This window comes from Branchiostoma belcheri, unplaced genomic scaffold, assembly GCF_001625305.1.
Source record: "Branchiostoma belcheri isolate BF01 breed outbred unplaced genomic scaffold, Haploidv18h27 scaffold50, whole genome shotgun sequence".
Taxonomy (NCBI): domain Eukaryota; kingdom Metazoa; phylum Chordata; class Leptocardii; order Amphioxiformes; family Branchiostomatidae; genus Branchiostoma; species Branchiostoma belcheri.
The window spans coordinates 1345730-1370585 of NW_017804132.1; the positions used below are offsets into that span (position 1 = coordinate 1345730).

The 24856-nt window shown below is 41.6% G+C and overlaps 3 protein-coding genes and 1 long non-coding RNA gene across 6 annotated transcripts in view; 2 read left to right on the forward strand and 2 right to left on the reverse strand.

Annotated features, from left to right (window-relative positions):
- LOC109480290 (T-complex protein 1 subunit beta-like) overlaps positions 1-7596 on the reverse strand; it is a 12042-nt gene extending 4446 nt beyond the window's left edge. The window contains exons 1-9 of the mRNA XM_019782470.1: positions 7504-7596; positions 6164-6304; positions 5328-5442; positions 4083-4272; positions 3544-3670; positions 3146-3221; positions 2935-3035; positions 2336-2463; positions 1740-1843 (exon numbers count right to left, since the gene is read on the reverse strand). Coding sequence (XP_019638029.1) covers positions 1740-1843; positions 2336-2463; positions 2935-3035; positions 3146-3221; positions 3544-3670; positions 4083-4272; positions 5328-5442; positions 6164-6304; positions 7504-7506 — 985 coding nt within the window. The 5' untranslated portion in view covers positions 7507-7596. The remainder of the gene's footprint in view (positions 1-1739; positions 1844-2335; positions 2464-2934; positions 3036-3145; positions 3222-3543; positions 3671-4082; positions 4273-5327; positions 5443-6163; positions 6305-7503) is intronic.
- A 228-nt stretch (positions 7597-7824) lies between these two features.
- On the forward strand, positions 7825-15548 carry LOC109480292 (DEP domain-containing protein 7-like). 3 transcript variants are annotated; one of them, XM_019782472.1, is made up of 11 exons: positions 7825-7897; positions 9017-9228; positions 9642-9742; positions 9972-10034; positions 10363-10541; positions 11429-11624; positions 12060-12277; positions 12746-12888; positions 13257-13470; positions 14042-14068; positions 14704-15548. In XM_019782472.1, exons 1-11 carry the CDS (start codon positions 7867-7869, stop codon positions 14901-14903), a joined length of 1584 nt encoding a protein of 527 aa, XP_019638031.1. In that variant the 5' UTR covers positions 7825-7866; the 3' UTR covers positions 14904-15548. The 3 variants fall into 3 exon arrangements, with proteins under 3 accessions (XP_019638031.1, XP_019638032.1, XP_019638033.1); XM_019782473.1 differs by having other exon boundaries at positions 13257-13464; XM_019782474.1 differs by having other exon boundaries at positions 11438-11624.
- A 741-nt stretch (positions 15549-16289) lies between these two features.
- Positions 16290-18576, reverse strand: LOC109480365. Its single transcript, XR_002140827.1, has 4 exons — positions 18552-18576; positions 17626-17741; positions 17000-17129; positions 16290-16636 (listed from the first exon to the last, which is right to left on the reverse strand). It is a non-coding gene; the product is annotated as an uncharacterized LOC109480365 (long non-coding RNA).
- Positions 18574-24750, forward strand: LOC109480357 (actin-related protein 6-like). Its single transcript, XM_019782552.1, has 10 exons — positions 18574-18759; positions 21086-21203; positions 21480-21548; positions 21976-22099; positions 22530-22668; positions 23069-23224; positions 23455-23533; positions 23694-23865; positions 24093-24168; positions 24533-24750. Exons 1-10 carry the CDS (start codon positions 18686-18688, stop codon positions 24723-24725), a joined length of 1200 nt encoding a protein of 399 aa, XP_019638111.1. The 5' UTR covers positions 18574-18685; the 3' UTR covers positions 24726-24750.
- Positions 24751-24856: the final 106 nt, after the last annotated feature.

Below are 24856 nucleotides of genomic sequence, written 5' to 3' on the forward strand. Positions count from 1 at the left end.
AATCGGCGCTTTAGGGTGATTGCGTAATATGCGTGCACTATGACCTTTGACCCTTTACGGGTCATGCAGCTTTGATGCCGGCCGCCCTCCCACCCGACGTCCGTCCGTTTTATGGGCAAATTTCTACTTTTTTAGAGATTTCCGGACCTAAAAACTAACACCAGAGGGAAAATAAACAACATACGTTATTTTCGTGGTAAATATCACTAAAATGGACCACGCATTTTTCTTCCGCGTTGCCGATTTTTGAGAAGGCATCGCCATGTACTTCACGGCGATAGCTACTCGCCTTCCCCCGTCCGGTTTTGTGGGCAAAATTTCCTCTTTTTCAGACGTTTTGGAACTTACAAACCGACAGCAGGCGAAAAAAAAATAATATACATTATTTTCATGGGAAATGCCGCTATACTGGCCCAGACATTTATCTGTTGCGTTAACCGAATTTTGCGGCCGCCACATGCTCATGGTGCGGTACGGTAGGGAATTTTCCACGGCTAGTTCGTAAACGTATCGGCTTTATTAACTTATTTTCGGGGTCGAGGGCTTTGTTTTACAAACCAATCAGACAATTAGCGTTGTTTACATGACTTACAAACGCTAGCGGGGCGCCCGATGTTCCACCAATGACAGCGATTCTCTCGGTAGCGTCGTGCGAAATGGTCATTGTTTACTCGATTATCGCCCATTCACAAGTTTCAGAAACAATGCCGACGGGAAAATGGACGCCACTCGCGTCAAGATTTCGATGTTTTTTGCCTATTTATCCGCGAAAATACGAAGAGAAGACCCTTAATTTGAAAATTTTGGGAGTGGCGCTAGAATTTTTGGGAGTGGCGCACCGCCGTTGCACCATTGCCTGGGGAGACCCCTGATTAAGCATTGAGTAGGTTAACATCAATCTACCATAATTAATAGTCTGAGCCTAGGAAAAAATGTTGTGTTTCAGTCTTGAACAATTAGGGTCGGTAGGTAGGGATTATCTTTTTTTTTTTAGACTTTGGCAATTTTGGGCTACTGCACTGGGAAATTTATTATGACCAGGACATGTTGAAAACTGATTGTACAACGTTTCATCACTCTGGTGTCAGATCATGGAGCTAGTAGGTTGATCAGCTTGAAAGAAGGCTAGGGTTGGCAGTTTTTTTCTAGGCTTGGTCAGGAGATATGAAACACAACATTTTTTCCCTAGGCCCTGTGACTGTTGTGTTTGCAACAACAGCAAATACCCAACAAGATCCAAGATGAAGTTTAAACTTAAAATCTGTGCCTTCTCCAGACCGGTACAGTCAGTGGACATTAAGAAAGAGGTCCTCGTTCCCATGTCTGGAGTGAGTGGACAGTTTCTCTCCTTCCTTTGCACCACCTACACTGACATGTTCACACTACCAGGCTGGGGTGAACCCTGCCCTATAGGAGTGATTACAGTAAGGCACGGGTGTGCAGGAAGGTAGACTTTAAAAATGGTACGTGCTGCTTTTTCTCTACTTAGCATTTGGGAAAGAGTATGGGAGTGAAACACACAACACTACCAGTGAAGTCGCCCCCTGCTGTAGTGATTGCACAACTATGTGCCCGAAAAGAGTAGGGTTCCTTCCCAGTGTGAGTGGTTCAAAACTTACTTACAGTCTGGTTTCAAGGTGGACATCTTGAAAAGGTGATAGTCATCTGTTTTGTCAATCCTTCTACAACTTTGTTATATCTTCGTTAGTAAATAAAAACAGTGGACTGAAGTTGCCCACCTGTGACCAGTGCCAGTCTCTCCACCCCCTCAAAGTCTGCATGTTCGATGGCCATCACACCCGCATCTGCAAACAGCTGCTCTGGGTAGTTGTAGATCAGTTGCCTAGGAAACAAGAAAGACATTTTTATACCCTTATAAACAAGCCATATTCCTAAAAACTGATAATCAGGAGGCATAAACTTGTGGTTCAAAAACTGGTAGATGTGAATAATTAAAAGATGCTGCATCAGTAAAATAAGTGTCCTCGTCTCCTCCAAGGTACAAATTGAAGGTCAGAAGGATCTATTGGAGTTACCATCATATGCAGTACATGACTGAAAACAACAATTATACAATGTCTTGTGAAAGTTTAAAATGTTAAGTCTACCCTCACTTTTAAACTACAAAAATGTAAAATGGTGTCACAAAAAATATTATCAAAAAGATTCTTTCTAAAACCATTTCAGATTGGGATCAAATACAGTGTTGTCACTGGTAACTATCCTGGGAGCCAGACTGTTGTCAGGGCCAATATACACATAATAAAGGCTAGCAAGTCTGGCCTGTGTACTGGCCTTGAGAGCAGTCTGGCATCCAGGCTATATGGTAACTAACCTATTGATGAAGACATTAATGTTGTGCTTGAGGATCCTCCCGACTTTCTCCTTCATTTTCTCTTTCTCAGCCAGCTCCAGTTCTGCTACCTTAGCAACCGAGTCCACACGCACTCGAGACCCAAACACCTAAAGACAGATAGAACAAATAGGACATCAGGTTTATTAGCAGTTTAAATCTCAGCATTTTTTCCTGACCATTACTGTTAGTGTTACAATGCAAGAATCACAACCAAACACCTACAGACAAATATAAAAAAAAAACATTAGGTTTGTTATACAAAATATAATAGCAGTCTCAATCTCAATATTATTTTCCTAAACACTACTGTAACAATGCAAGGATCACAACTTCTTTTGTCAAATGCAATCTCATTTTTCTCCATAAAGGTTTAACCCTTAGCACACTGAAGTAGCCATTTGGCTACCAGTTCTTTATTGGTTTGGGGTTAGGCAGCAGGGAAAATGTTAAAATCATTTTGGTGATACCTATTACAATTTATACTTGCATAAAACAATGAGCAACTAAATAATGAACTACTAACTAGTACTATGTCATAGATAATATGAATGAAAAGTCAAATGTTCAAAGAGTCTAACCTTAATCTTGTCAGCGTCCATAGCCGTGTTAGCAATGAGGATTCGGGCATTCTCCACCCGTTTGGGCTGGTTCACACCTGGCTTCTTCTGTAGCAGGAACCCTGGCACGGACAAACACATCAATTTGTATCAAAACAAATCCTTAGGTGACCTATTTCTTTCAGGAATTGCCTAAAGAACATACAAAGCATCAGAATTCAGATTTGCTTACCTTCATCAAGGTATGAGTCGACCAACCCACCACCTGGGATCTTAATGATCTTAATGGCGTCAAGGGAAGTGGAGCCCTGGAAACAAGCCAAAATGTCATCAGATAAACTTACGTGAGCCTTTGGTTATACATGAAATACTCAAATCAGCCTGCTGGTGGCTTTTCATTGAGGTTATGAGGGAAGAGGCCAGGGTCAGACAAAAAAAAAGACACAGATTACATGGTTGCAGTCCAACCAAATCCATGAGTGTAAGAACTATTTCAACTTTGCAACTATTTCAACTTCAACCATTGTGAGAACTATTCATGTCATCTTACTATCCCAAAAGGTAAGCTTTTCACTTGACACTAGCAGAAATAGCTACAAAACAAGAGGTTTTCTATCAGATGTATCCTACCTTAAGTCTTAGCACAGCGTCCACAGATAGCTTAGAGAAGTGTTCCTTATACTGAGTGAGGATCTTAGAGCCAAGGGTGGTCCGGGCGATGTTCATCAGATCCTCTCGGAACTTGTCTGGTTCATTACTAGGAATAAAAGGTTAATTATATGAATGAAGACCACTACTATCAACAAATTAAACAGACATACAATGTACAAAACATACTTTCAAAGTTTCTACGAAATTACTCTATAATAACCAAATAAAAATAGGACAATGCAAAATGAGGACAATGCAAGAGAGCAGAGCAACAAAGCTGGGAGAGAAGAATATTAGAAAATTTATGTCAAAATGCTGCATTTTATGGCTTCTTGAGGGTAAAATTATGGTTAAACAAGTTAGTTGAAGACTTTGGCTACGGGTAGCCTGGTGTACTTTTGGAAGAATCTAGTCCGTAAGGTATAACTATGAGGATGTAGCACCCCTGTTCAACTCTTTAGAAAATAAATATAACTCTCCAAGCAATGTTAAGTGAAAACATTATCTTTATGACTCACCCATGGTCCAGTGAAGCATCCTGTAGCGCTGCCCTGGCTGCGTCTGTAGCTCTGCGGAATCCTGCCACGATGGTCTGAGGATGGATCTTCTGAGCAACCAGCTTCTCCGCTTCCTTCAGCAGCTCGCAGGCCAGCACGGTCACAGACGTGGTCCCGTCTCCTACCTCATCGTCCTGGACCTTGGAGATTTCTGGGTGCGACACAAGATTTGGGGTGATAAGAACAAGTGGGAAAACCAAAGATACACCACAACAACTTTCTTAGTAATTTAATGGTTACTTCTTGAGCAAATACCCCACTAGGTTTACATGTACTTCAATCAATCAATCAATCAATCAATCAAATGTACTAGAACTGTTCTTTATTGATGAGAAGTTCAAATTGGCCTTCAGGCCACTTTTCATTGAGGTCATGAGGGAAGAGGTAAGGGTCAAATCTGAGGGGTGTTACGCATTACTGTATCAAGATCAAGAAATGTATTAAAAAAAGTTTACATCATTTAGTAATCAAGTCCTAATAAATCTATACACATGGAGTCAAGTGTTTAACAAAATCTGTGCCTTCTCCAGACCGGTACAGTCAGTGGACATTAAGAAAGAGGTCCTCGTTCCCATGTCTGGAGCGAGTGGACAGTTTCTCTCCTTCCTTTGCACCACCTACACTGACATGTTCACACTACCAGGCTGGGCTGAACCCTGCCCTGTAGGAGTGATTACAGTAAGGCACGGGTGTGCAGGAAGGTAGTCTATGTAACACAAACTCTCTCTGTCTAGAGCTGTACTCTGCCTCTGGACTAGGAGGTTGGGAGAGTTTGAATCCCAGCTGTTGTCGCTCACCTGACATGCACGCTACTGTTAAGGGTCACAGTCCTTAGGACGGGACATTAAGCCGTGGTTCACTGTTCATTGTGCTTGTCGAAAAGAGCTAGGGGAATTTCCCCGGTACAATGAACCTGTACATACTGTACATAGCATCTGTCTTCTCTGTCATGACCAGTGGAAGAGTAGCTCTTCACTCACTCACTCACTATCCAGGATTTGATTATACTGCTGCTGTTGTCCCTGCCACAGGGTCGGCTAGTAGTCTGCAGCAGTCGGCTAGTAGTACTGGTCTTCACACTGCACCTCCAGGCAGCCCTGTCCAGTGGGTCAACACCGGCAAAGCCGTGCTCTCTAATGTCTTTCTTCACACACTCTATCCAGGTCAACTAAACTGGTTCGAGATCACTTTCACTTTCCACCTTACCTACGAGGACCTTAGCTGCAGGGTTGTCCACACCAATGGACTTCAGGATTGTAGCTCCGTCATTGGTCACCTGGATGTGCTCATGGGCTGGGTTGGAGGACTGAAGGATCTTGTCCTAAAACAAGCCACAGAAGGACATGTTAGAGTTGTATTCTGCCTCTGGACAGGATATTTCTATCAGGAATACAGGTACAAAAAATATAATAAACATTGTAAATGTAATACACATTTTGAATAGAAAAGAGGCATAACCTAACAGAATAGCTTTCTTTCTCCTTTCAGATAACACTCACTCACTGAGTTTAGATTTTCAATTTTGTCTGTCATTAGGACTCCAACTTGAAGGAGGATGGAATGGTTAAAATTTTTGTGTCTCTGAGTCTGACAGCAAAATACAGTGAAAAGAACCTTGAGTCAAGATGTTATGGAGCTCTGTTTTACAAAATTAGATCATTCTTTGAAGAGGACAAAACTAAGGATAACCAATTACTTGACATGTATATATATCTATGAACAGATCTCTATCATAATTCATATAGATCAGCACGTCGGCAGAACGTACTGCGCCTGTGCAGAACCCTGGATTTTCGCATTTTTAGTTGGATTTTTGGTCAACGTTGCATCAGAATTTTCACTGTTGCAGAGGATATCTTTTCTGACAAAACATTTGGAAACTACTGTCGCAATGCTAACCTTATGTGAGCGAATATGACCTTATATGAGACATTCTGCTGAAGTGCTATGTACAATACATTACGGGTTTCGCGCAGGTGCAGTACGTTCTGCCGAAGTGCTATATAGATCCATGTATAAACGACTCCATCCGTGTTACGTACCATGCCCTTTGGTCCCAGTGTGCTCTTGATGAGATCGCCGATCGCGATGGCGCCGACGAAGGACGACAGACGAGCGGTCTCTCCTCGCTCCTCCTCCGCCTGCTGCTTCAGGATCTGGATGGGGTTCAGCGCCATTCCCGCCTGGGGAAAATAAAACACACCACACATTCAATATGCTGACTACATTATGCTACTAACCTAACATTGCTTCCACTGACAAGGCCTAGGAAAAAAATGCTGTGCTTCCTGTGTCAGTCTTAGGGTCGGTAAGTACTAGGATCTTTTTTTTCCCCTTCTTTTCTTATTAGACTTTGGCGATCTCCTGGTGACCCAACTTATACAATACAGTTGAAGTTGAACAAAGTAAAACTTGCATGAGGACACATATCAATGTTGGAAAACCCATTGTACAATGTTTTATCACTCAGGTGTCAAATTATGGAGCTAGATAAGATCAGCTCGAAAAACCCATGTCCACCCAAAAAAAGGGCTAAGGTCAGCAGGCTACTAGGGTCAGTCAGGGAACAGGAAACATGACATTTTTTTCCTAGGCCAAAGGCCCCTTAAAGCTTGACAGCCGACACCTCTAGTAATCTCGGGAAGAAGAAACTAAAAAAATTAAATCAGCGAGAAATTGTTTTAAACTGTAAGTGTAACACAGAAAGTTTGCTCTGTGATTGTGGAAGTTTACTCTGTGCCTTCTCCAGACCGGTACAGTCAGTGGACATTATGAAAGAGGTCCTCGTTCCCATGTCTGGAGCGAGTGGACAGTTTCTCTCCTTCCTTTGCACCACCTACACTGACATGTTCACACTACCAGGCTGGGCTGATCCCTGCCCTGTAGGAGTGATTACAGTAAGGCACGGGTGTGCAGGAAGGTAGTCCATGTTCTTGCCTTCCATGCTTTTTTTTAGGTCCAGGCAATGCAAGTCTGACTGGGCCTTTTTATCCAAAAGGATGTCCAAATTTGGACAGCTTTCTGGTACTTTCTATAACAACGTAGCAACTAAAAAAATGTGATCAGCAAGCTTCCACTGGCCTGTTCCTTTACCTGAGTATAAGAAATTTGAAAGCATGAAGGTGTGGGAAATGAGAACAAATCGTCCACTCGGCAATTTAAAAGTAAATTATTTTACAGAAAAGAAAAAGGGATGGGGAGGGGGGCACATCATGGCACCAAAGAAAGACATGCAAAACCCCACGTGCACTGCACTTCGCTTCACACGGAAAAAATTAGCAGAATTCATGTCATATCGAAATCTGAGGACATAGAGTCATGCACTAGGAACAACTTAAGGATACTGCAGTAAGGAAAGCTGGAAATATTTCTCTAAACGTACCATTTTGCTAGCTGGTAACGGTGCTGGTAGATGTTTCTAGATTTTTCTACCACCGGCGTTTAGTGATGCGTGCACCAAACGTGTCACAACTAGAAAAATAATTTTAAAGTCAAAAGAATTCAAATACAATTTCTGCTACTTTTTTTCTGTCAGATTTCTGTCTACTATTTACGTTGATACTTCTAAATGCAAAACCCGTGAGGTAGATATTGAAATATGTTATCTTCTGTTAAAAAGAAATTGTAACTATGAGTTACGTTTTTGTGCCTTCATCTGCTCGAACTGTAAGATCTCGCGAGATTTCACGATAATTACAAAATCTGCGAGACTAGCGCGAACTGCACGACGGGAAAACTACCAACGATGGCGGCAGCTTCAAGTGGACAGACATTCGGTAAGTTTCACATTTTTGACAATTTCTACCTTTTTTTGTTCCTTTCCAAAACACTTTTTCCTCAGAATATAATCCTTACAGCACCAGGAAGTAAATCTGAGCTTTTCCGGGTGAGTTAATCGCCGTGATTTGAAAGAAAAATACAGTTAATCCTTGGAATCCTGACGTGACAAGATTGATTCGGCAGTTGGTGGCTCGTTTACAAGAACCGCGTCTAAGTAAACAGAGAAGGTTTTTCTTTTGTCTGTTTGAATGGGCGTGAAACGGCAGAGGTAAAATAAGTTCCAGATTCATGTGTATCGGTTGTAGAATCTTTGAAGGATGTGTATCGAGAAAATTGATTAGTTATGGCCCATTTAATCTGCACATAACATATGTTACTGTTACGTCTGTTAGCTTTTGCGTGGGTTTATGCTCTTTTCAAAAATAATTTATGCACTCAGGATCTCCCTGGAGTACTAGTAGACAGCATGACTGCCGAAAAAGAAAACGTTTAGAGTTTAGTTTCTTGGACAAGTTATCCATGGTGTGCAGACATTTATAGCATATGCACCTAGATTCATAGGTCAAAATAAAGTTACAGAAATTGTACTGGCCTGATAATTTACACACACAAATTACTTACTGTGGTATGACTATGAGGAAGGAAAATCTATTTTTTTTTGTGGATATCCTTGGACCATGTAGGAATCTGCAACTCCATGCCTATCAATAACAATATGGTCTAGTGGTTAGGACTTGGTGCTCTCACCGCCAAGGCCCGGGTTCGATTCCCGGTGTGGGAACCACTGTAAGAAACAGGGGGAGCCGTAAAAACCCACTGGGCCCGGGCCGGGGTTCGAACCCACGACCTCCCAGGCACCAGAGCTAATCATAACCAGACGCTCTAACCACTCTGCTAAAAGGTCTAGACCTGTTTGCCGGATCTGTTGGTAGCGCCTATAAATCCCCCCTGTTACATATGGAACAGACTACTACATGTAATTCTCAAGTTCTAGACAATTTATATCTTTTACAACACAGTCACCATCTCAAGTACACCATGACGTAATTTACCAACTATCAAACTACCATACCCATCAGAATCTGTCATTGATACATATAAATAAATTTTAACAGGCCCTTTCAAGGCGACACAAATCTGGAATGGAATTATCCACCACCTCCAAGAGCACGCGAACGTTCGGAGACACCGGCGAGGGCTGAAGTACCACCAGCACTGCTTCACGGGCGCTGACGCCGTCAGTGTTCTCCTGATCTACCTCCAGGACAACAGTCTGCAGTTCGGGGCCTGCGATATCACCAGGATGAAAGTCATCAGATTGTGTCAGGTGGGTATATGGAAAAGGTATCCAGGGTTCAAATTTCATTTTTGGGAAGAGATGCACTGGTGCACCATATAAAATAAAATAAGTCTGGGTAGAATGTCACCAAAAACTAATTATGTTTCATTTCTAAAGAAAAGTGCTACAACAATGATTTTATTTTTCCTGACACTGAGGTGTTAAGAATATGCTTTATTATACTACTGTACATTTAACATCTTTATATGACGTAAACCCACCTTGCAAACACAGAAAAAATTTTTAAAAATTAGGAACGGTATTGAAAGGTGGAGCCCATCCCTCTCCTTCCACCTCCTTCTAGTTTTACTGCCCAAACCTAGCCTGGGTACCATCCTAGTTAATTTACATCTGCTGCCTCCAACAATTGTTTAAAATTTTTTGATGTGTTTTGTCCTCAGGTTCTGATGGACAATGGAGTGTTCCAGCCTGTTGGTATGAAGGCCAAGTCCAAAGGGAAGAAGTCTCGACCATTCGATGACAGCAACAGCAAACTCTACAGGTGACCCATTTACACTAAAGCCCCAAAGCGGTATGATTGTTTCCATAAAGTTGCATGACACAGGGCTGTGGTTAGTTGACAGCTCTATATATTACCATTGATCATGAGATGTCTTCCATATTTGTTGATCCTTTATACCCAGCTCCAGTAAGCAACAAATGTAGGGAATAATATTATAAGGGAAAGGGCAAAAAAAAGTGTTTAATAACTCTTACGTTTCTTGTTTCAGGTTCACAAAAGCCAGTAAGTCAGGAGAAGGCAAGGAGAATGTGGTCATGACAAGTGAGGACAGGTGAGTAGAAAACAAGTTCTAGATGTACACAAAAGACTCAGTTCCTTAAGATTTACTTTATGTTCATTACTGTATTATTTTATCTGTCTGCCAGATATGATGAAATATATATGGAGCTTTACAAAGTGTCATACAATTCGCAAGTGTCCTTGAAAAGTTTAGGTGCAGTTTAGTTTGATGCTTGTATCTCTGTTGTGAAATAAGCCAGTTTACTACTTCTACTGGTACTACTACTACTAATTTGAAAGCATGCAATTTTAGTTTTATTCAGAAGATTTATATGCAGGATGTGGCAGATTCTAATCTATTTATATCTTGTGTTTCTCAGCCAATCAGAAGAGGAGGATTCGGGTGTGATCCAGAACACCCTCGCCATGGCAACCAGTGATGAGATTCTGCGGGAGCTGTTCGGGGAGACGTACAGCCAAGAGACGGATCGCGAGTCCATCTGGTCCTCCACCAGCAGTCTGGCCAGTAATGGTTCAGGCTGTAGTATATCACACGCAGGTTTGTTACTCCCAGCCTCTCCCTGCCTTACCCTTACCCATTCCTACCCTTGGTATTATCCAGTCGTTATGTTCCACACAGTTGTAACAGTATTTACGCCATCCATGGTGGCTTTTCCCTCACAATGTGGCATGCAAAACCAGCACTGAACAGATTTTCTGGTGGCAGATTCATAACTGCAAATGCAGTGTAAATTGTTGTATGACAAATAGGCAGTTAAATCTGCAAGGCACATTTAGTGTAAAACACTAAATTACATCCTTCTTTAGAAAAACGCTGCATGTGTTACTGTAAATCTTTAGTGGCTGCTGTACATCAGAGTTTACAAAGTTAAATGATCAGTTCGTTGTAATTAACTGTTTGTATTAAAACTGTGTGCTCCGATTATTGCATGTGCATCCTTTCCCTTCATTCATCCCTCCATCCATCTATCCATCCATTCTCGTATGCCTCAATATTGTGTTGTCTTTACATTTGTACATTTCAGGTACCTTCAACATTCACACACTCACTCACTCGTTCATTCATTCCAACTTCATACACCGTGTTCTAGCCAGAATTCCACTTTCCATCATTTGATGGAATTTAGCCACTCATTTCCCCTCAAAATGCAGGAAATATAGCATTTCAATATTTCAAAGTTTCTCAGAAAGCATGCCCCCTGCCCCCCCCCCCCACACCCACCCCAAGATTGCCACATGCAGCGCTTGACATGATATTGCGTTATATAAATAAAATTGAGACAGCAAAAAAAAGTTCAGGCTGGCTAGAACGTTAACACAGATCATACTGTACTACATTTCATTTATCATCAACCACCCATGCTGTCCTCCCGCTGCGGCTGCTGTGACTAACTCCGTGCTGTCTCCTGCTGTACTAATTTCCAGACCTTTCAGTCCTAGACGAGGTGTGGAAGGAAATGACGCTGGTTAAACTGCTGACCATCGTGGAGCTGCCCCTCCTGGACGGTATCCTGAGCATGTGTAGTGAGGCCAAGCAGCAGAGACTGAACATGCGCCGCGGTCTGGTTATCTCCAACACCTGCTGCACGGCAAGCTCCGATTCAGATAGCGACAGCATACAGTAAGTCTTAGAAATCTAACATATAACTGAGTACTTATTACTTGTACCTGTACATGAAACAAATCCAAGCGAAGGCCACTGTGTCAACTCTCCTCACTCAGGTGTAGGAACTGACATGGTCTCCATTGTGTCTTGAAACAGAAGGATGCCAACAAGTACATTAAATTATTTAGGAATAGACCTAACATTTGGTTTATCTGTACCTGAACAAAAATAAAACACTTGTGTACACCATTATTTTAGGATATATAAATTGTAATTCTCAAAGGTGACAATTTTGACAATTTAACACTTGAAAACTTCTAAATGCTCGTTCTTAGATTTAGATTTGTATACCCTCAAACCGCGATTAAAAAGTTGATTTGGCAGTCGCAACTATGATATCAGAAACATGATAACATTGAAATGATGTGTTTTCTTTTCCAAAATGTCCAGTTACTTCTTGACCCATGACCCCTGGATAACCTCTGGCCTGGCATGTCTGGACTTCATGCCAGAGAACATTGGAATGAAACTGAGCAACGCGGCGGCCGACACGCCCGACTGGAAACTCTCTCTGTACCAGGCCATCGCAGACCACTACACACACCTGCACGAACCTCTGTTGACCAATCGGCTGTTCGATGTGCATGTGGCTGTCCTGACTCTGATTGGTTAGTTCCTTGGCTGTCACATGATTATCACATGGTCGGTGCATGTAACAATGCATGACTGGCATATGTAACACTATGCTAGCTGCATGAACCTCTGCTGACCAATCGGCTGTTTGATGTACATGTGGCTGTCCTCACTCTGATTGGTTAGTTTCTCAGCCGTCACATGATGATCACATGACCACTGCATGACTGGTGCATGTAACACTCCTGATGTTGCAAACGAAAAACTATTCTCTACTAAGTGTCCTGCATTAGGATAAAGGTGCTTTTGTGAACGAAAAAGTCAAAATTATATCAAAATCAACTACTATACCAGTACGGTGCTTGGTTATGGGTTAAATTATTAGGCCTACTTGTTACTTTTTCTACAGTGCTACAGAAGGAAATCATTCAAAGTGCATAACCAGTGCCAATGTGTTTTATTACATTGTCTAATTGTCCGTATGTTTTTGTTTGCTACCCTAGTGAAGAATAAGTTAGCCCAGGCAGTGAAGGCCCTACAGCTGGTTCTCCTGCTGCTGCCTTCAGAGAGCCGGGAGGAGCTGAGGAGGTTACTCCGCTTCATGGCTCTGAGTTCCTCCAACACACAGCTGGTATTCCATAAACAGGTTTGCTTCTTTATTTTATTTTTGCCTCACCGATATCAGTACATGTATGCTATGGGAAAGGATTGAGTCAACTTACTACATTAAAAGAAGGACAAGAACAATTTACATTGACTTTGAAAATCCAGTTTTGCCACCCTGAAATTGCATTGGATGCCATAAAGATCTTTGTGTTTTTCATAAGTGAACAATTCCTTGAATCCAACATACCGTAGAATGAAACAATGTGAGATCTCTGGTAGAAAAAGGGTATAAAAAATTTCAACTCACCAAATGAGCCAACAGATCTAATATACCTACTCCTTATACAACACACATACATACATTTTGTAGTTGAAAATGACCCATGCTATTTGTACTTTATATCCCAGTGTGACAACAGGACGTCCATCCGTAGAGCCTTCACCAAAGCCATCGTGCGGAACCCTGTCCTCGGCAAAGGCCAGACCGAGCAGCTGGTCATGTACATGGTCGACAACCACCGCGAGATCTTCCAGATCCCTCCCGATCTGAAAGAAGCCGTCGAAATGAAGATCCAATCCTTACGATCGGGGGTGAAGCCAGAAGACATCCCTCTAGGTAAGGGTGAGTGACGTTTCGAGTTCCTCCCTGCATGCAGTACACTCTCCAGGGGCTAGGAGGTGCCGCTGCACTGTCGAGGCCGGGGGTTGGTTTTTGATACACCCCCGGCTTGATGGTGAAGTGGTACGACCCTGGTCCTTGCGAGGGTGTTGTCCGTGTTGCATGTCAACCAATCAGGGAATGCATGACAAATCCAGCATGACAATCTTTGATCTTTAAGGTAACATAACCTCGCCTTGCCAGATCTACACCTACCTCTTTTGGATCACAACAAGATCTCATAGATCTGCACGGCACCTCGGATCGACTCGGATCACGAAAAATCATCACACAGTCTTAAGTGCACAGTAATAACTACTACTAGTATTTACTTCTGTGTGATACTTTCTGTACAGACTTATGGAGGCTACTTTTACTTTTTTTAGTAGCAGTGTTTTTAGAACTTCTATTTTGGGGGGGATTTTTTTTATAGAAGATTCAATAGGAAAGCAGCCTACATGAGGCTGTACATGAACTATAACTCTCTGTATGTATGGCTTTGTAAGCTTACTGTGTTCTTGTGCACCCTTTACAGTTGCAGGGAGGAACCCCTCTTTGCCAGGTATCTATTGTAGTCAAGACAATAACAGATCCTCTGTTCAATCATGCATGTTGAACTGTTTCACAGAAATAAATCAGTTTAAGAAGTTAAAACTGGTCACTTACTAATGACACTGTTCTCCCATTTTTAAGGTGATTTGTTGTCTGAGCAAGTTGATCTGTCTGGGCATAAAAGGCAATTATTGTGAATCTATGAACTAATAACATATGTTGGGGTGTTTTACATTTTTCTTTTAGAATTATATTTTGTCTGTTAGGATGGTTGGAAGTTAGTGGATGTCATCATTGTTGTACAAAAGCATGTTGAATTCCTGTGTACTGAATTAATTCATTTTCGAGGTGATTTTATTTTGTGACAGGAGGAAAAAGGTAATTTTCATGGTGTTCTAAATCCGTGTTTGAAACAATTCCACAGTGCAGTTACTGCAGTATGTGCATGTGTCATAAATTCATGTTGGAAAATCGCAAAATTAGCCTGGGTACCATCCTGGTTAGTTTACGTCCGCTCCCACAGTCACTCGGTGGGAGCGATTGTAAACTAACCAGGATGGTACCCAAGCTGTGCAAAACTAAAACCACCCCGAAAGTTTCGATGTCAACAGTATTTCTGACCAAATGCAATCTTCTCCCTTGTAGGGGTTGGCTTCTGCAAGCGAATCACGATCCAGGAATACGAGGCTCAAGCGATCACGGAGACAGAGAAAGCGCTGGTTGAGATGATGAACAGGATCCTGGACCACACCAAGATGTCCGTCAAGGAGAAGCAGCGCCGTCTCAACGACTTCTGGAGACACCACCCCAAAATCTACGCCAAGTTCTTCTCCGGGATGATGTGATGTTCTGATCATGTGGAAGCATGTTGGCAGAACGTACTGCACCTGTACGAAACCCGTAATGTGTTGTGTATAGCACTTCGGCAGAATGTCTCATAGAAGGTCATAGTTGCACATGTAAGTTTAACATCCCGTCTGTAGTTTCCAAATGTTATGTCGGAAAAAAAATTGTCTGCAATAGGCAAAATTCTGATGCAACATTGACCAAAAATCCAACGAAAACTGTGAGAAATGGGGGTTTTACGCAGCACAGTGTGTTCTGCGTACGTGCTTCATGTGGACACAGTTTCAAAACCTCAAGTGCCAAGCAGTAACTAGGATGAACCATGGGCTGGTTTAGGAGAAACAAAGTGGAGGAGGGGGTGAGATGACCATTTGAAAAAGTAACTCCTATACATGCACATCATATTCTTCTTGCCATGAAGTTTCTTGTACATACCCTTTCAGTCCCTGATATCAATACTGTTATTGTTAACCACAATTGTTGAAATGGTAAAAGATGGTCAGATTAGCATGAAATCAAGTGTACAGTATACTTCAAATCAAAGTAAAGTTAACATGTACATATTGTAAAAGAGATCATACCTACCTCCCTGTCTACAGATCTTGTTATAACATCTGTCCCCCAAATGCTTTTTAACTTTGTAATTTTGGATAGCAGTTTCACATTGCCATTGAATGATGACTGAATTATGTAACTTCCAAGTTTTGCTCCCTGTGCGAAATGTGCCAATTGTAGGAGGGTAAAAATATAGTGACATAGTTTGTAGTGACATTATAATGGTTGATTCCTATGATAGTATGAAAAAAATATTTCTTCTTATAAGTACTTGTACTTGAATTTTACCTGTAACAGCCACATACAAGCATATACTCCAGATATTTGTCATCCAAGATATAGCCATTCCTCTTATGTGCCTCTATACTGGCACTGCTTTTGCAATATTTACTCATATTTATTTTATCTTATTTACTTGTGTACTTTATTGTAGTAAAATAAATAAGCGTTTCTTTAGAAGCTGTATGATTTTATCAAGTTTGATCTTTTTAGTCAGTGATCAGTAGGCAATCGTTTTTACACCAACTTAGACAGAGCCAGGACTGGCCTTACACATGCTCAGGGTAAGTAACTTGACTCACCGTTTGATTTAAACTTTAAACTCTAAAACAAATAACAAACCTCTCTACAATGTTGAATCAAAAATTTAGTGCCATTTTATAAACCAGTCTGCCAACAGGATTAAAACTTTCCAATGGACTCCAAAGTTTTCATTAATTTAAACAAGAACCAAAAGGTAGATTATGCATTATGACCAGCTTGAAGAGCTTTTGAACTAAAACATGCAATGTGCTAACAACTTGCCAAGAATATAAACACGACAACAAGAGTAACGTTTGTACAAATAAACCTATTTATTCATCAATAAAGACATAATAAAAAATCATGCCAAGTCACTTGTATTTTTTTTGTCTTCTACACGTGTCTTGTACACATTTTGAAATTGCTATTACAAGTGTCTGCTATGAATAGGATGCTTTCTGTGACAATGTACAAATGCTGCTTCCATTTGTTACATTCTTCCAGATTATTAGGTCATCAGTTTTATCATAGCGTCCGATTTGAAGTCTCTGATCACAGTGTTGAGAACGATGCAGAGATGTTGGTGTCCCTCTCCATGTTGCAGTTTTCCCTGGAATGTTGCTTCTCCATATGATAGCTGCATCTCTAGTGGTTACTGTGGGAAAGAAAAATACAAAACAGTTACTTGAATAGCTAGTAAACCAGTCCCCATATTTGAAAAAGAGCTCAAGAAACCATCACAAACAACTAGTTACAAATTGATTGAGCCATGTGTGTACCTTCTAGCAGTTCTACACTAACCACCAAGCAAGAATTTGGGTGAAAGATCATAACATTATTTGAATGACAAGCTTCTTTGAAGTAAGGAACTGTCAAAGGAGCCTGGTCATCTTTCACCCCTAATCCCTGCTTCAAGATTACATCATGAACATCTACACATTTACTCTAGTTGTATGGAATAACAGCAGTTACCATCTAAAATTTCAAACCATTCTGATTCAGGAAACTCTCCACCTACCTGCTATACATAAATGCCGACCCAGAGTAAGAGGAACAAGACTCCGAATCCCATGAACAGGGAGGCCACCAGCGAGACCAGAAGCTCCTTGTACAGGTCACGGGTGTACTTGTTCGACGTCACCTCGTAACTGACGACTAGTTAAGGATCATTTACAAACCTTAAGACTTAATTAACATCCTTGTACATCCATAGTGCTGCTAGTACAGAAGTAGTTCTAGTTGTTCACGTTTCTTGTTTTAAAAATAGGAATAACACAGATGCTGCATCAGTAAAATAAGTGTCCTCATCTCCTCCAAGGTACAAATTGGAGGTCAGAAGGATCTATTGGAGTTACCATCATATGCAGTGCTGTATATGGCATAACATTAAATTTAAATGGTCTTCTGCAGTACCTTTGAAAGCTGCTAGGGTGGCCATAATCTGATCAATTCAAGACCTACCCACATACCAATTATAAAGAAAATCCATCAAAATTCTAAGCTTTCTTGAGTTTTCGTGGCACACACACACACACACACACACACACACACACACACACAGGTATGCTAGTCTACTAAATACCTAACCTTCTTAGCAGAGGTAACATTGTAAAAAGAAGCCCTCTGAAACTTGTGAAAGGATACACAAAGAACCATGCCATGAAGAAGATGCCTATGCCCAGCAGGACCAGGGTGAGGTGTGGGTACACCGCCGGGTTCACCGGACTGATGTACCGCGCCATGGACTCAAGGGACGACGACTAAAGGGGAAAACACATTGTTTATAAAAACTGCAATATTATGTAACCCAACACCAGTTACCATGGTGAGAGACAGTCTGGTTCAGGTCCAGGTCTGAGGTCAGTGTTTGGAACAGAAGAAAGAACAGGGCAAAAATAATATGTTTTCCTTCAGGTAAACATAATTTCCAGCCATGTTTATGATGTTACACGTAACTTACAGTTAGATGACTCTTGCAAGATCTAGGTTTGTTTCTGATGGAAATTATAAACAAATTAACAAAAAGGCCTGCACATTCACGCAGAACAGTTACCAAACTTTGGATGTGCCCATTACAAGTATAAGTCTAGTGGTCTTTTCCTTGTCATTGGGCTTTAAATAAAATAGATCTGGTTCAAAAAAGGAGGAGGGGCAAAGAGTATACAAGCTGTTGTTACCGTTATAATTTTCACTACTAAATCTTAAATAACTTTCTGATCATTGCCAAAACACTCCTACATAGTACACTTGTGGTCAGTTTAAGCGTTATATCTTCAGGTAAGCAACAGAAATGAAGAAAACAACTTTTTTTGCAGCTTTCACAACACAACAAACAACGCACAGCTGATCTCTTGGTGACACGTCGACAGTTTTGGATATCCTGTAAGGTAACACCCCCAACTTTACAGCCAGAAAACATCACTAAAACAACCTTAAGAAGCATATATATCCATCCAAAACATCCCCCATATCCCTTAGAACATAATGCAAAGCATAAGATAGCACGATGGTTCATAAAAGTAACGATACAGCTCAGATTCTAAAGGTTTTTACAGTAAACATCTACCCACCATCTTGGATCAGCTGGAAAGGACCGATGCGGAAGTCGCTCCTGATTGGTCAATTTGTGCCGTAAGTCTGTCGTAAAATACACAACTGTCGTAAAATCCTCTGCCGTAAACTGGGTCGGTCCATAGTGGAGAAAATGGCGCCTGTTTTGGTTTTGGACAATGGAGCTTACACGGCAAAAGTCGGGTTTTCCACGGAAAAAGAGCCGAGGTGTGTCTTAAATTTACACGGATCTTAATGATACAGAATTAGTGTGTTATTGGGAACAGATTTCATGCCTCTGAGCCTCTGATTTATGTGAAAATTGTATGAATGAATCATAATCAAATCATGGACCATGCCAGAAAAGTTTATGCATGGAGGTAGAATCTTTTTTCTACGCCTGTGGCTATTGACAGGATCGTCCTGTCAATAGCAGAAAATATTGCACTGCTGACAGGATCGTCCTGTCAATAGCAGAAAATATTGCACTGCTGACAGGATCGTCCTGTCAATAGCAGAAAATACTGCACTGCTGACAGGATCGTCCTGTCAATAGCAGAAAATATTGCACTGCTGACAGGATCGTCCTGTCAATAGTAGAATAATTTGCACTGCTGACAGGATTTTTTCCTGTCAGCAGTGCAAATTATTCTACTATTGACAGGATCGATAAAATTTTGGTATTTTTATTCATACTGGTAAAGTTTTGGGGTGGGCGCTGGTTCGTGTAGGTCTTATGTAGGTGTTATTATGTATGCTATTAGGCCATTTTTTACGATCCTGCGCTGCGGCCCCTGCAGATCGTCGTGCATACATTGATCCCCCGCTCGGTAGCGCGCGCCTGGCCTCCCGTAAGCAATGCGGCGGCAGTGCGTGCCTGTCGCCCCGACTAGCCTCTACCAGGCACCGCGGATCGCTGGAAAATAGTAGAAATTGGCCGATATATACCAAGGGTATATATACCAAGGTCGCCAATTGGAGCTTCTCTGGCCGGCTAACTCCCTTGGTATATATTCCCTTTATTTCGGCCAATTTCTATTATTTTTCCAGCGATCCACGGTGCCTGGTAGAGGCTAGTCGCCTCGGGGCGACAGTAAGCGCTACCCATTACAGCCCAGGCCTGTTACAGCCGGCGCCGCGGGAATGACACAGCGGTCCACCGGCGGGTACCCGTCGGGCTAGCCTGGGTGCCACCAGGCCTGGGTGCCACCCCGCGCGCGAGTGTCTATCTCCTAAGTAAAAGTCATGGGAAGCCATGATTATAACTCCCGGCAGACCTACTTGGCACACTGGGTCTAATTATCTCCTCGCGCATGAGGCGTTAGAGGGCTTCGCGTGGACGAAGGGGTTTGGGTGGATAATGGTAGCGGACAAATACGGTTTCTCCCGAAATCTATCGCCAAATAAACGCCGGACTCTGGGGCACCCAGGGTTAACCGCCAGGCGTGCTAACAGCAACACAACAACCCGCCCCCCAGTAACACCAGCGTGCCAGGCCCTGCAGCGTGCCGCAAGTTGCCGGTACTGTGGCAGAGTGGGGCCCAGTGGGGCCGGTAAAATTCGGTGGCCAGCTGGATACGCGCGCCAGGGGGCTGTTGTTGTTAGCGGGCCGGCTAGCTGAAATGCCACACCAGCGGTATTTTCCTGGATTTGTTCCATTTGATTTCAAAGTTGTTGAAAGAATAAATAATGGATAGAGATCAACTTCTTTTTCAAATTGTCTTTTTTATTGTCTTCATCTTGTGTAACTGCCTTCGTATTTCAGACAGCTTATGCATGAAATTCGCTTAAGTATTTATATTTTGAACATGTCTAGTTTTGACATATATCTGCTGGAGTACTCTGTATTGATAACTCAGTTAACGTGATGATAGCCGCCATCGTGAAACGCCTAATCTGCAGTACAGTAGCATATGCCTTCTGACTGGTTAAAAAAATGAAAACAAAGAAGAAATAATGTCAATAGAGCCCAAAATGGAAGATTTAAAAAATCCTGTCAATAGTGCCAAAAATGGCACTGCTGACAGGACGATCCTGTCAACAGTGTCAAAAATGGCACTGCTGACAGGACGATCCTGTCAGCAATGCAGTATTTTCTGTTATTGACAGGATCGTCCTGTCAGCAGTGCAATATTTTCTGCTATTGACAGGATCGTCCTGTCAGCAGTGCAGTATTTTCTGCTATTGACAGGACGATCCTGTCAGCAGTGCAGTATTTCCTGCTGTTGACAGGACGATCCTGTCAATAGCCTCAGGCTTTTTCTACCTCCATGGTTTATGTTTATAATTGAAGGAAAAGATAATTTGTTTTTGCTACGTTTCCTCTTCTTCTTCTTCTCCAAACAGTGACCTCTGACTCAACCAGACTGTCTCTCACCATGGTAACTGGTGTTGGGTTACATAATGCTGCAAATTATTCTATTGTAGGAGGGATTTAGACTCCTGTCCCCATATATGTGATTACTATATCAAAGGTAAACATTATGCATTTGCTTTGCAAATGTTACCTTTCTAGTCATTCACCTAACATGTTGCGATATTCCAATAATTTCAGGTTGATCCCTAACTGTGTTATGAAGTCAAAGAGCGAGAGAAGGAAAAATTTTGTCGGGAACCAGATTGAAGAGTGTAAAGACTTGTCTGGGCTCTTCTACGTGTTGCCATTCCAGAAGGTAAGGAACATACTAGTAGATGCCTCTGATCCCGTCAATAGTGAATACACTATAATTTGACAGGATCATCCTATCAATAGAGGCCAAAGGCTATTGACAGGACCATCCTGTCAGTAACAGAAAAAATGCACTATTGACAGGATCAGATTTTCCTGTAATTTGACAAGATACAATCCATAATCCATCATTTTGTTTAGTTTTGTGACAAGAAGTATTGTACTGGACTTGTTGTTTTATTTAATGTGTTTTTTTTTTAATCTATAATTTTTTGTGCAGGGATACCTGGTGAACTGGGATGTACAGAGACAAGTCTGGGATCACATCTTCAGTAAAGATGTCCTAAATGTGAGTTATGATCAGGGTCTCCTACGTAGTTTCTCTAAAATTGCCTTTTTTTCTTTTGTGAGTTTTATTTTAACTTTCACAAGCAAGCACTTCTTTTCCATTCTATTGTTGAAAAGTACCATTTGTTTAACAAAAGCCATTGTTTCAGTGACCGTCTGTCATCTTCTTCAGGGCAATTATGACTGGTTCACTGTGCACTGAAGCAAGGTGTTACTACAAAGTGAACCAGTCAAAATGGCCCTTATGAAGATGACAGACGGTCAACGAAACATTGGCCCTGGCTGTGAATAAAGAGATTTGCTTCTGAATCCTTCACCAACAGCATTCCACTGTTTGCTTGTTGTCACAAGTCAACCAATATAACCCAGCTAGATTGACAAATGTATGAGCAACTGTTCAGAAACCACATCTTCCACCTTTCCTACAGGTGAACTTTGCTGACACTGTTGCCATGGTAACGGAACCCTTCTTCAACTTCACCTCCATCCAAGAGTCCATGAACGAGATCTTTTTTGAGGAGTATCAGTTTAAGGCACTACAGAGGGCAAATGGTGAGTACCCAGTGTTGAGTTGAACAATATAGGAAGCAGTGTCAAAATCCTGCAAAAATGTGGCATGAAATGAGCAAGTGACTAGGCTAGTAGGCGCTAGACGGAAAGGTAGCTTGTTCCATTTCTGGCATTCCTGGATAGACATTGTTTTCTTGAGAAAGGCACTTTACACAACTTTCCTCACTCCACCCAGGTGTAAAATGGATACCTGACTTCAGTTGGGGAGGTAAAAGGCAGTAGAAGGAAAGGGATGGGCTCTGCCTTCCAATACCAACATACTTACATGCCCTAGACACAGTGGATTAAAAACCCACCACCCCTACAGCCTCAAGAAAGCTATGGGACTACCTTTACCTGTACCATGCCACAACCATGTAATTTTTAATGATATGATGATCATGTGATGATCACATGTCACCCTTTCCTCCAGCTTCAACTTGGAGTGCCCACAAGTACAGCAGTGGTCAGCAGAAGAAGCCCCTTTGTTGTGTAGTGGTGGACACAGGGTATTCTTTCACACACATCACACCATACTGTAGAGGCAAGAAGATGAAGGATGGCATAAGAAGGTTTGTTCTTCATATGAACGTTCAACCATATGCATCTTTTGGGTCACCATATCCTTAATAAATGAATTATGTGTTATTCTTATATAGACTACTCAACATCCAGAACAGAGTGGTGAAATGTTTTCTAAGGTCTGATTGCCACTACAGGCAACTTTTATTATCAATTGCTGTGTTTAGTCTATTTGTACGTTAGTGTTGCTATGGGTTGGTGTACTTGAAATAAAGATTCATGGAAGGCACACATGTCTTTCCCTGCCAACATATGTTTTTAATTGTTAAAAACAATAAACAGAATGTTAATGGGTTGACAGAGCGCATCTCAGAAGCTCCACAGAGTACTTTTTGTCGTGTGCATTGTTTAGAAATATGCGTCAAAAACAAATTGTTTCTTTCTTTGCAGATTGAATGTTGGAGGTAAATTGCTGACCAATCATCTGAAAGAGATCATCTCGTACCGACAGCTTCACGTCTTGGACGAGACGTATGTCATGAACCAAGTCAAGGAGGACGTATGCTACGTCTCCTCACAGTTCTACAGGGACATGGAGACAGCCAAGTAAGCCATGTGATCATCACATGATCACCACATGATCATCACATGACGAGTGCATGATTGTCGCATGGCATGAACATGAAACAGGGCCTTTGATATATTGAGATACTCCAGAAAAGTATGGTTTTGCAAACCTTTTGATGTGAAAATGTCTACTTCAAAGTGGCTTGTGAGACTTTGATAAGTTTATTTGTTACAGTATGAAGTTTATAAACTGTGTTCTTGTCTTGTAGACTTAGAGGAAAAGAGAACACAGTGCTGAGAGACTATGTCTTGCCAGACTTTTCACAGATCAAGAGAGGTTATGTGAAGGTGGGTACATGGAATAATCTACCACAACTTCCCACATTTGCTTTCATGACTTGTGCTTTTTCTTCCTTGAAGTTTTGTACTAATGTCTCTGGTGTTTGTTTTAATCCATTGGTGCTGTTCCATCTAGCTGTTTCACTCCCTACTATTTTGTACTCCGCAGCCCTTAGAAGAGATGAATTATGCCGGAAAATACAAGGGAGGGGAACAGATTATCAGAATGGCCAACGAGAGGTTTGCTGTTCCAGAAGTTCTCTTCCACCCCTCTGATATCGGCATCCAAGAAATGGGTATCCCAGAAGCCATTGTGCACGCTGTGGAAGCCTGTCCGGAAGGTGGGAGCAACGCTTGTTCTGATTGGTTGACATGGCAGAAATTTTGTTTACTCAGAAACTGTGTAGCCAATAGTAGATTTGTTTAGATTCTATGATACCTATAATTTTGCCTGAATCATTTTTTGCAATAAGTTTTAGTCCTCTCCAAGACTGACCAAAAAGTACATGTAAACTAATTTTAATGGTATATGTATCAACATTTCTTACCACTTTTCTCTTTTCTTCAGAAATGCACCCCCACATGTACATGAACATCATTCTGACTGGAGGGAATGCACTATTGTCTGGGTTCAAGGAGAGAGTGTAAGTTTCACTGTATAAACATATAAATCCTTTATAGTATAGTACAGCTATAATAATATTTCAATAAGCAAGTTTAAAGGAAACAAGTAGCTTTGTATACTAGTACATCTAAAGCGTTGTACCAAGGGATGTACATGTAGTTTTGTTTTCTGAGGCCAGGACACAATGAACTTGTCTGTGAATCAAACCCATGACCTCTTGATCCCATGTCCATTAACCAACTACTAGTACATGTAATCAAAGTTTCATGTACCAGACCATCAACATCACTAGGTACTGTGAAAGAAACAAGGAATTGATAATGCTTTACTTAAACTGCACAAAAAGAGGGGTTTGCATTTTATTATGACTTAATGTTTCACAGATTCTCGGACTTGAGAGCTCTGGTGCCACAGCAGCTGGAGGTCAGAGTTCACCAGCCCGACCGTCCAATCACGTACGCCTGGGAGGCAGGCGTTGCCCTTAGCAACACAGCTGGCTTCGACAAGATGCTGGTTACCAGGCAACAGTACGACGAGTATGGTCAGAACATCTGTTCTGATAAATTTGATGTGTGAAGGAAAGCGTTTCTGTTGCTAAGGAGAAACCGAACTGACAAAGACTTGTCTTTCTGTGAACTCAAAAACAGATGGCAAAGGGAACTCAGTAAAATGTACAGCCATCATATAACACAGGTCTTTTAGTTATA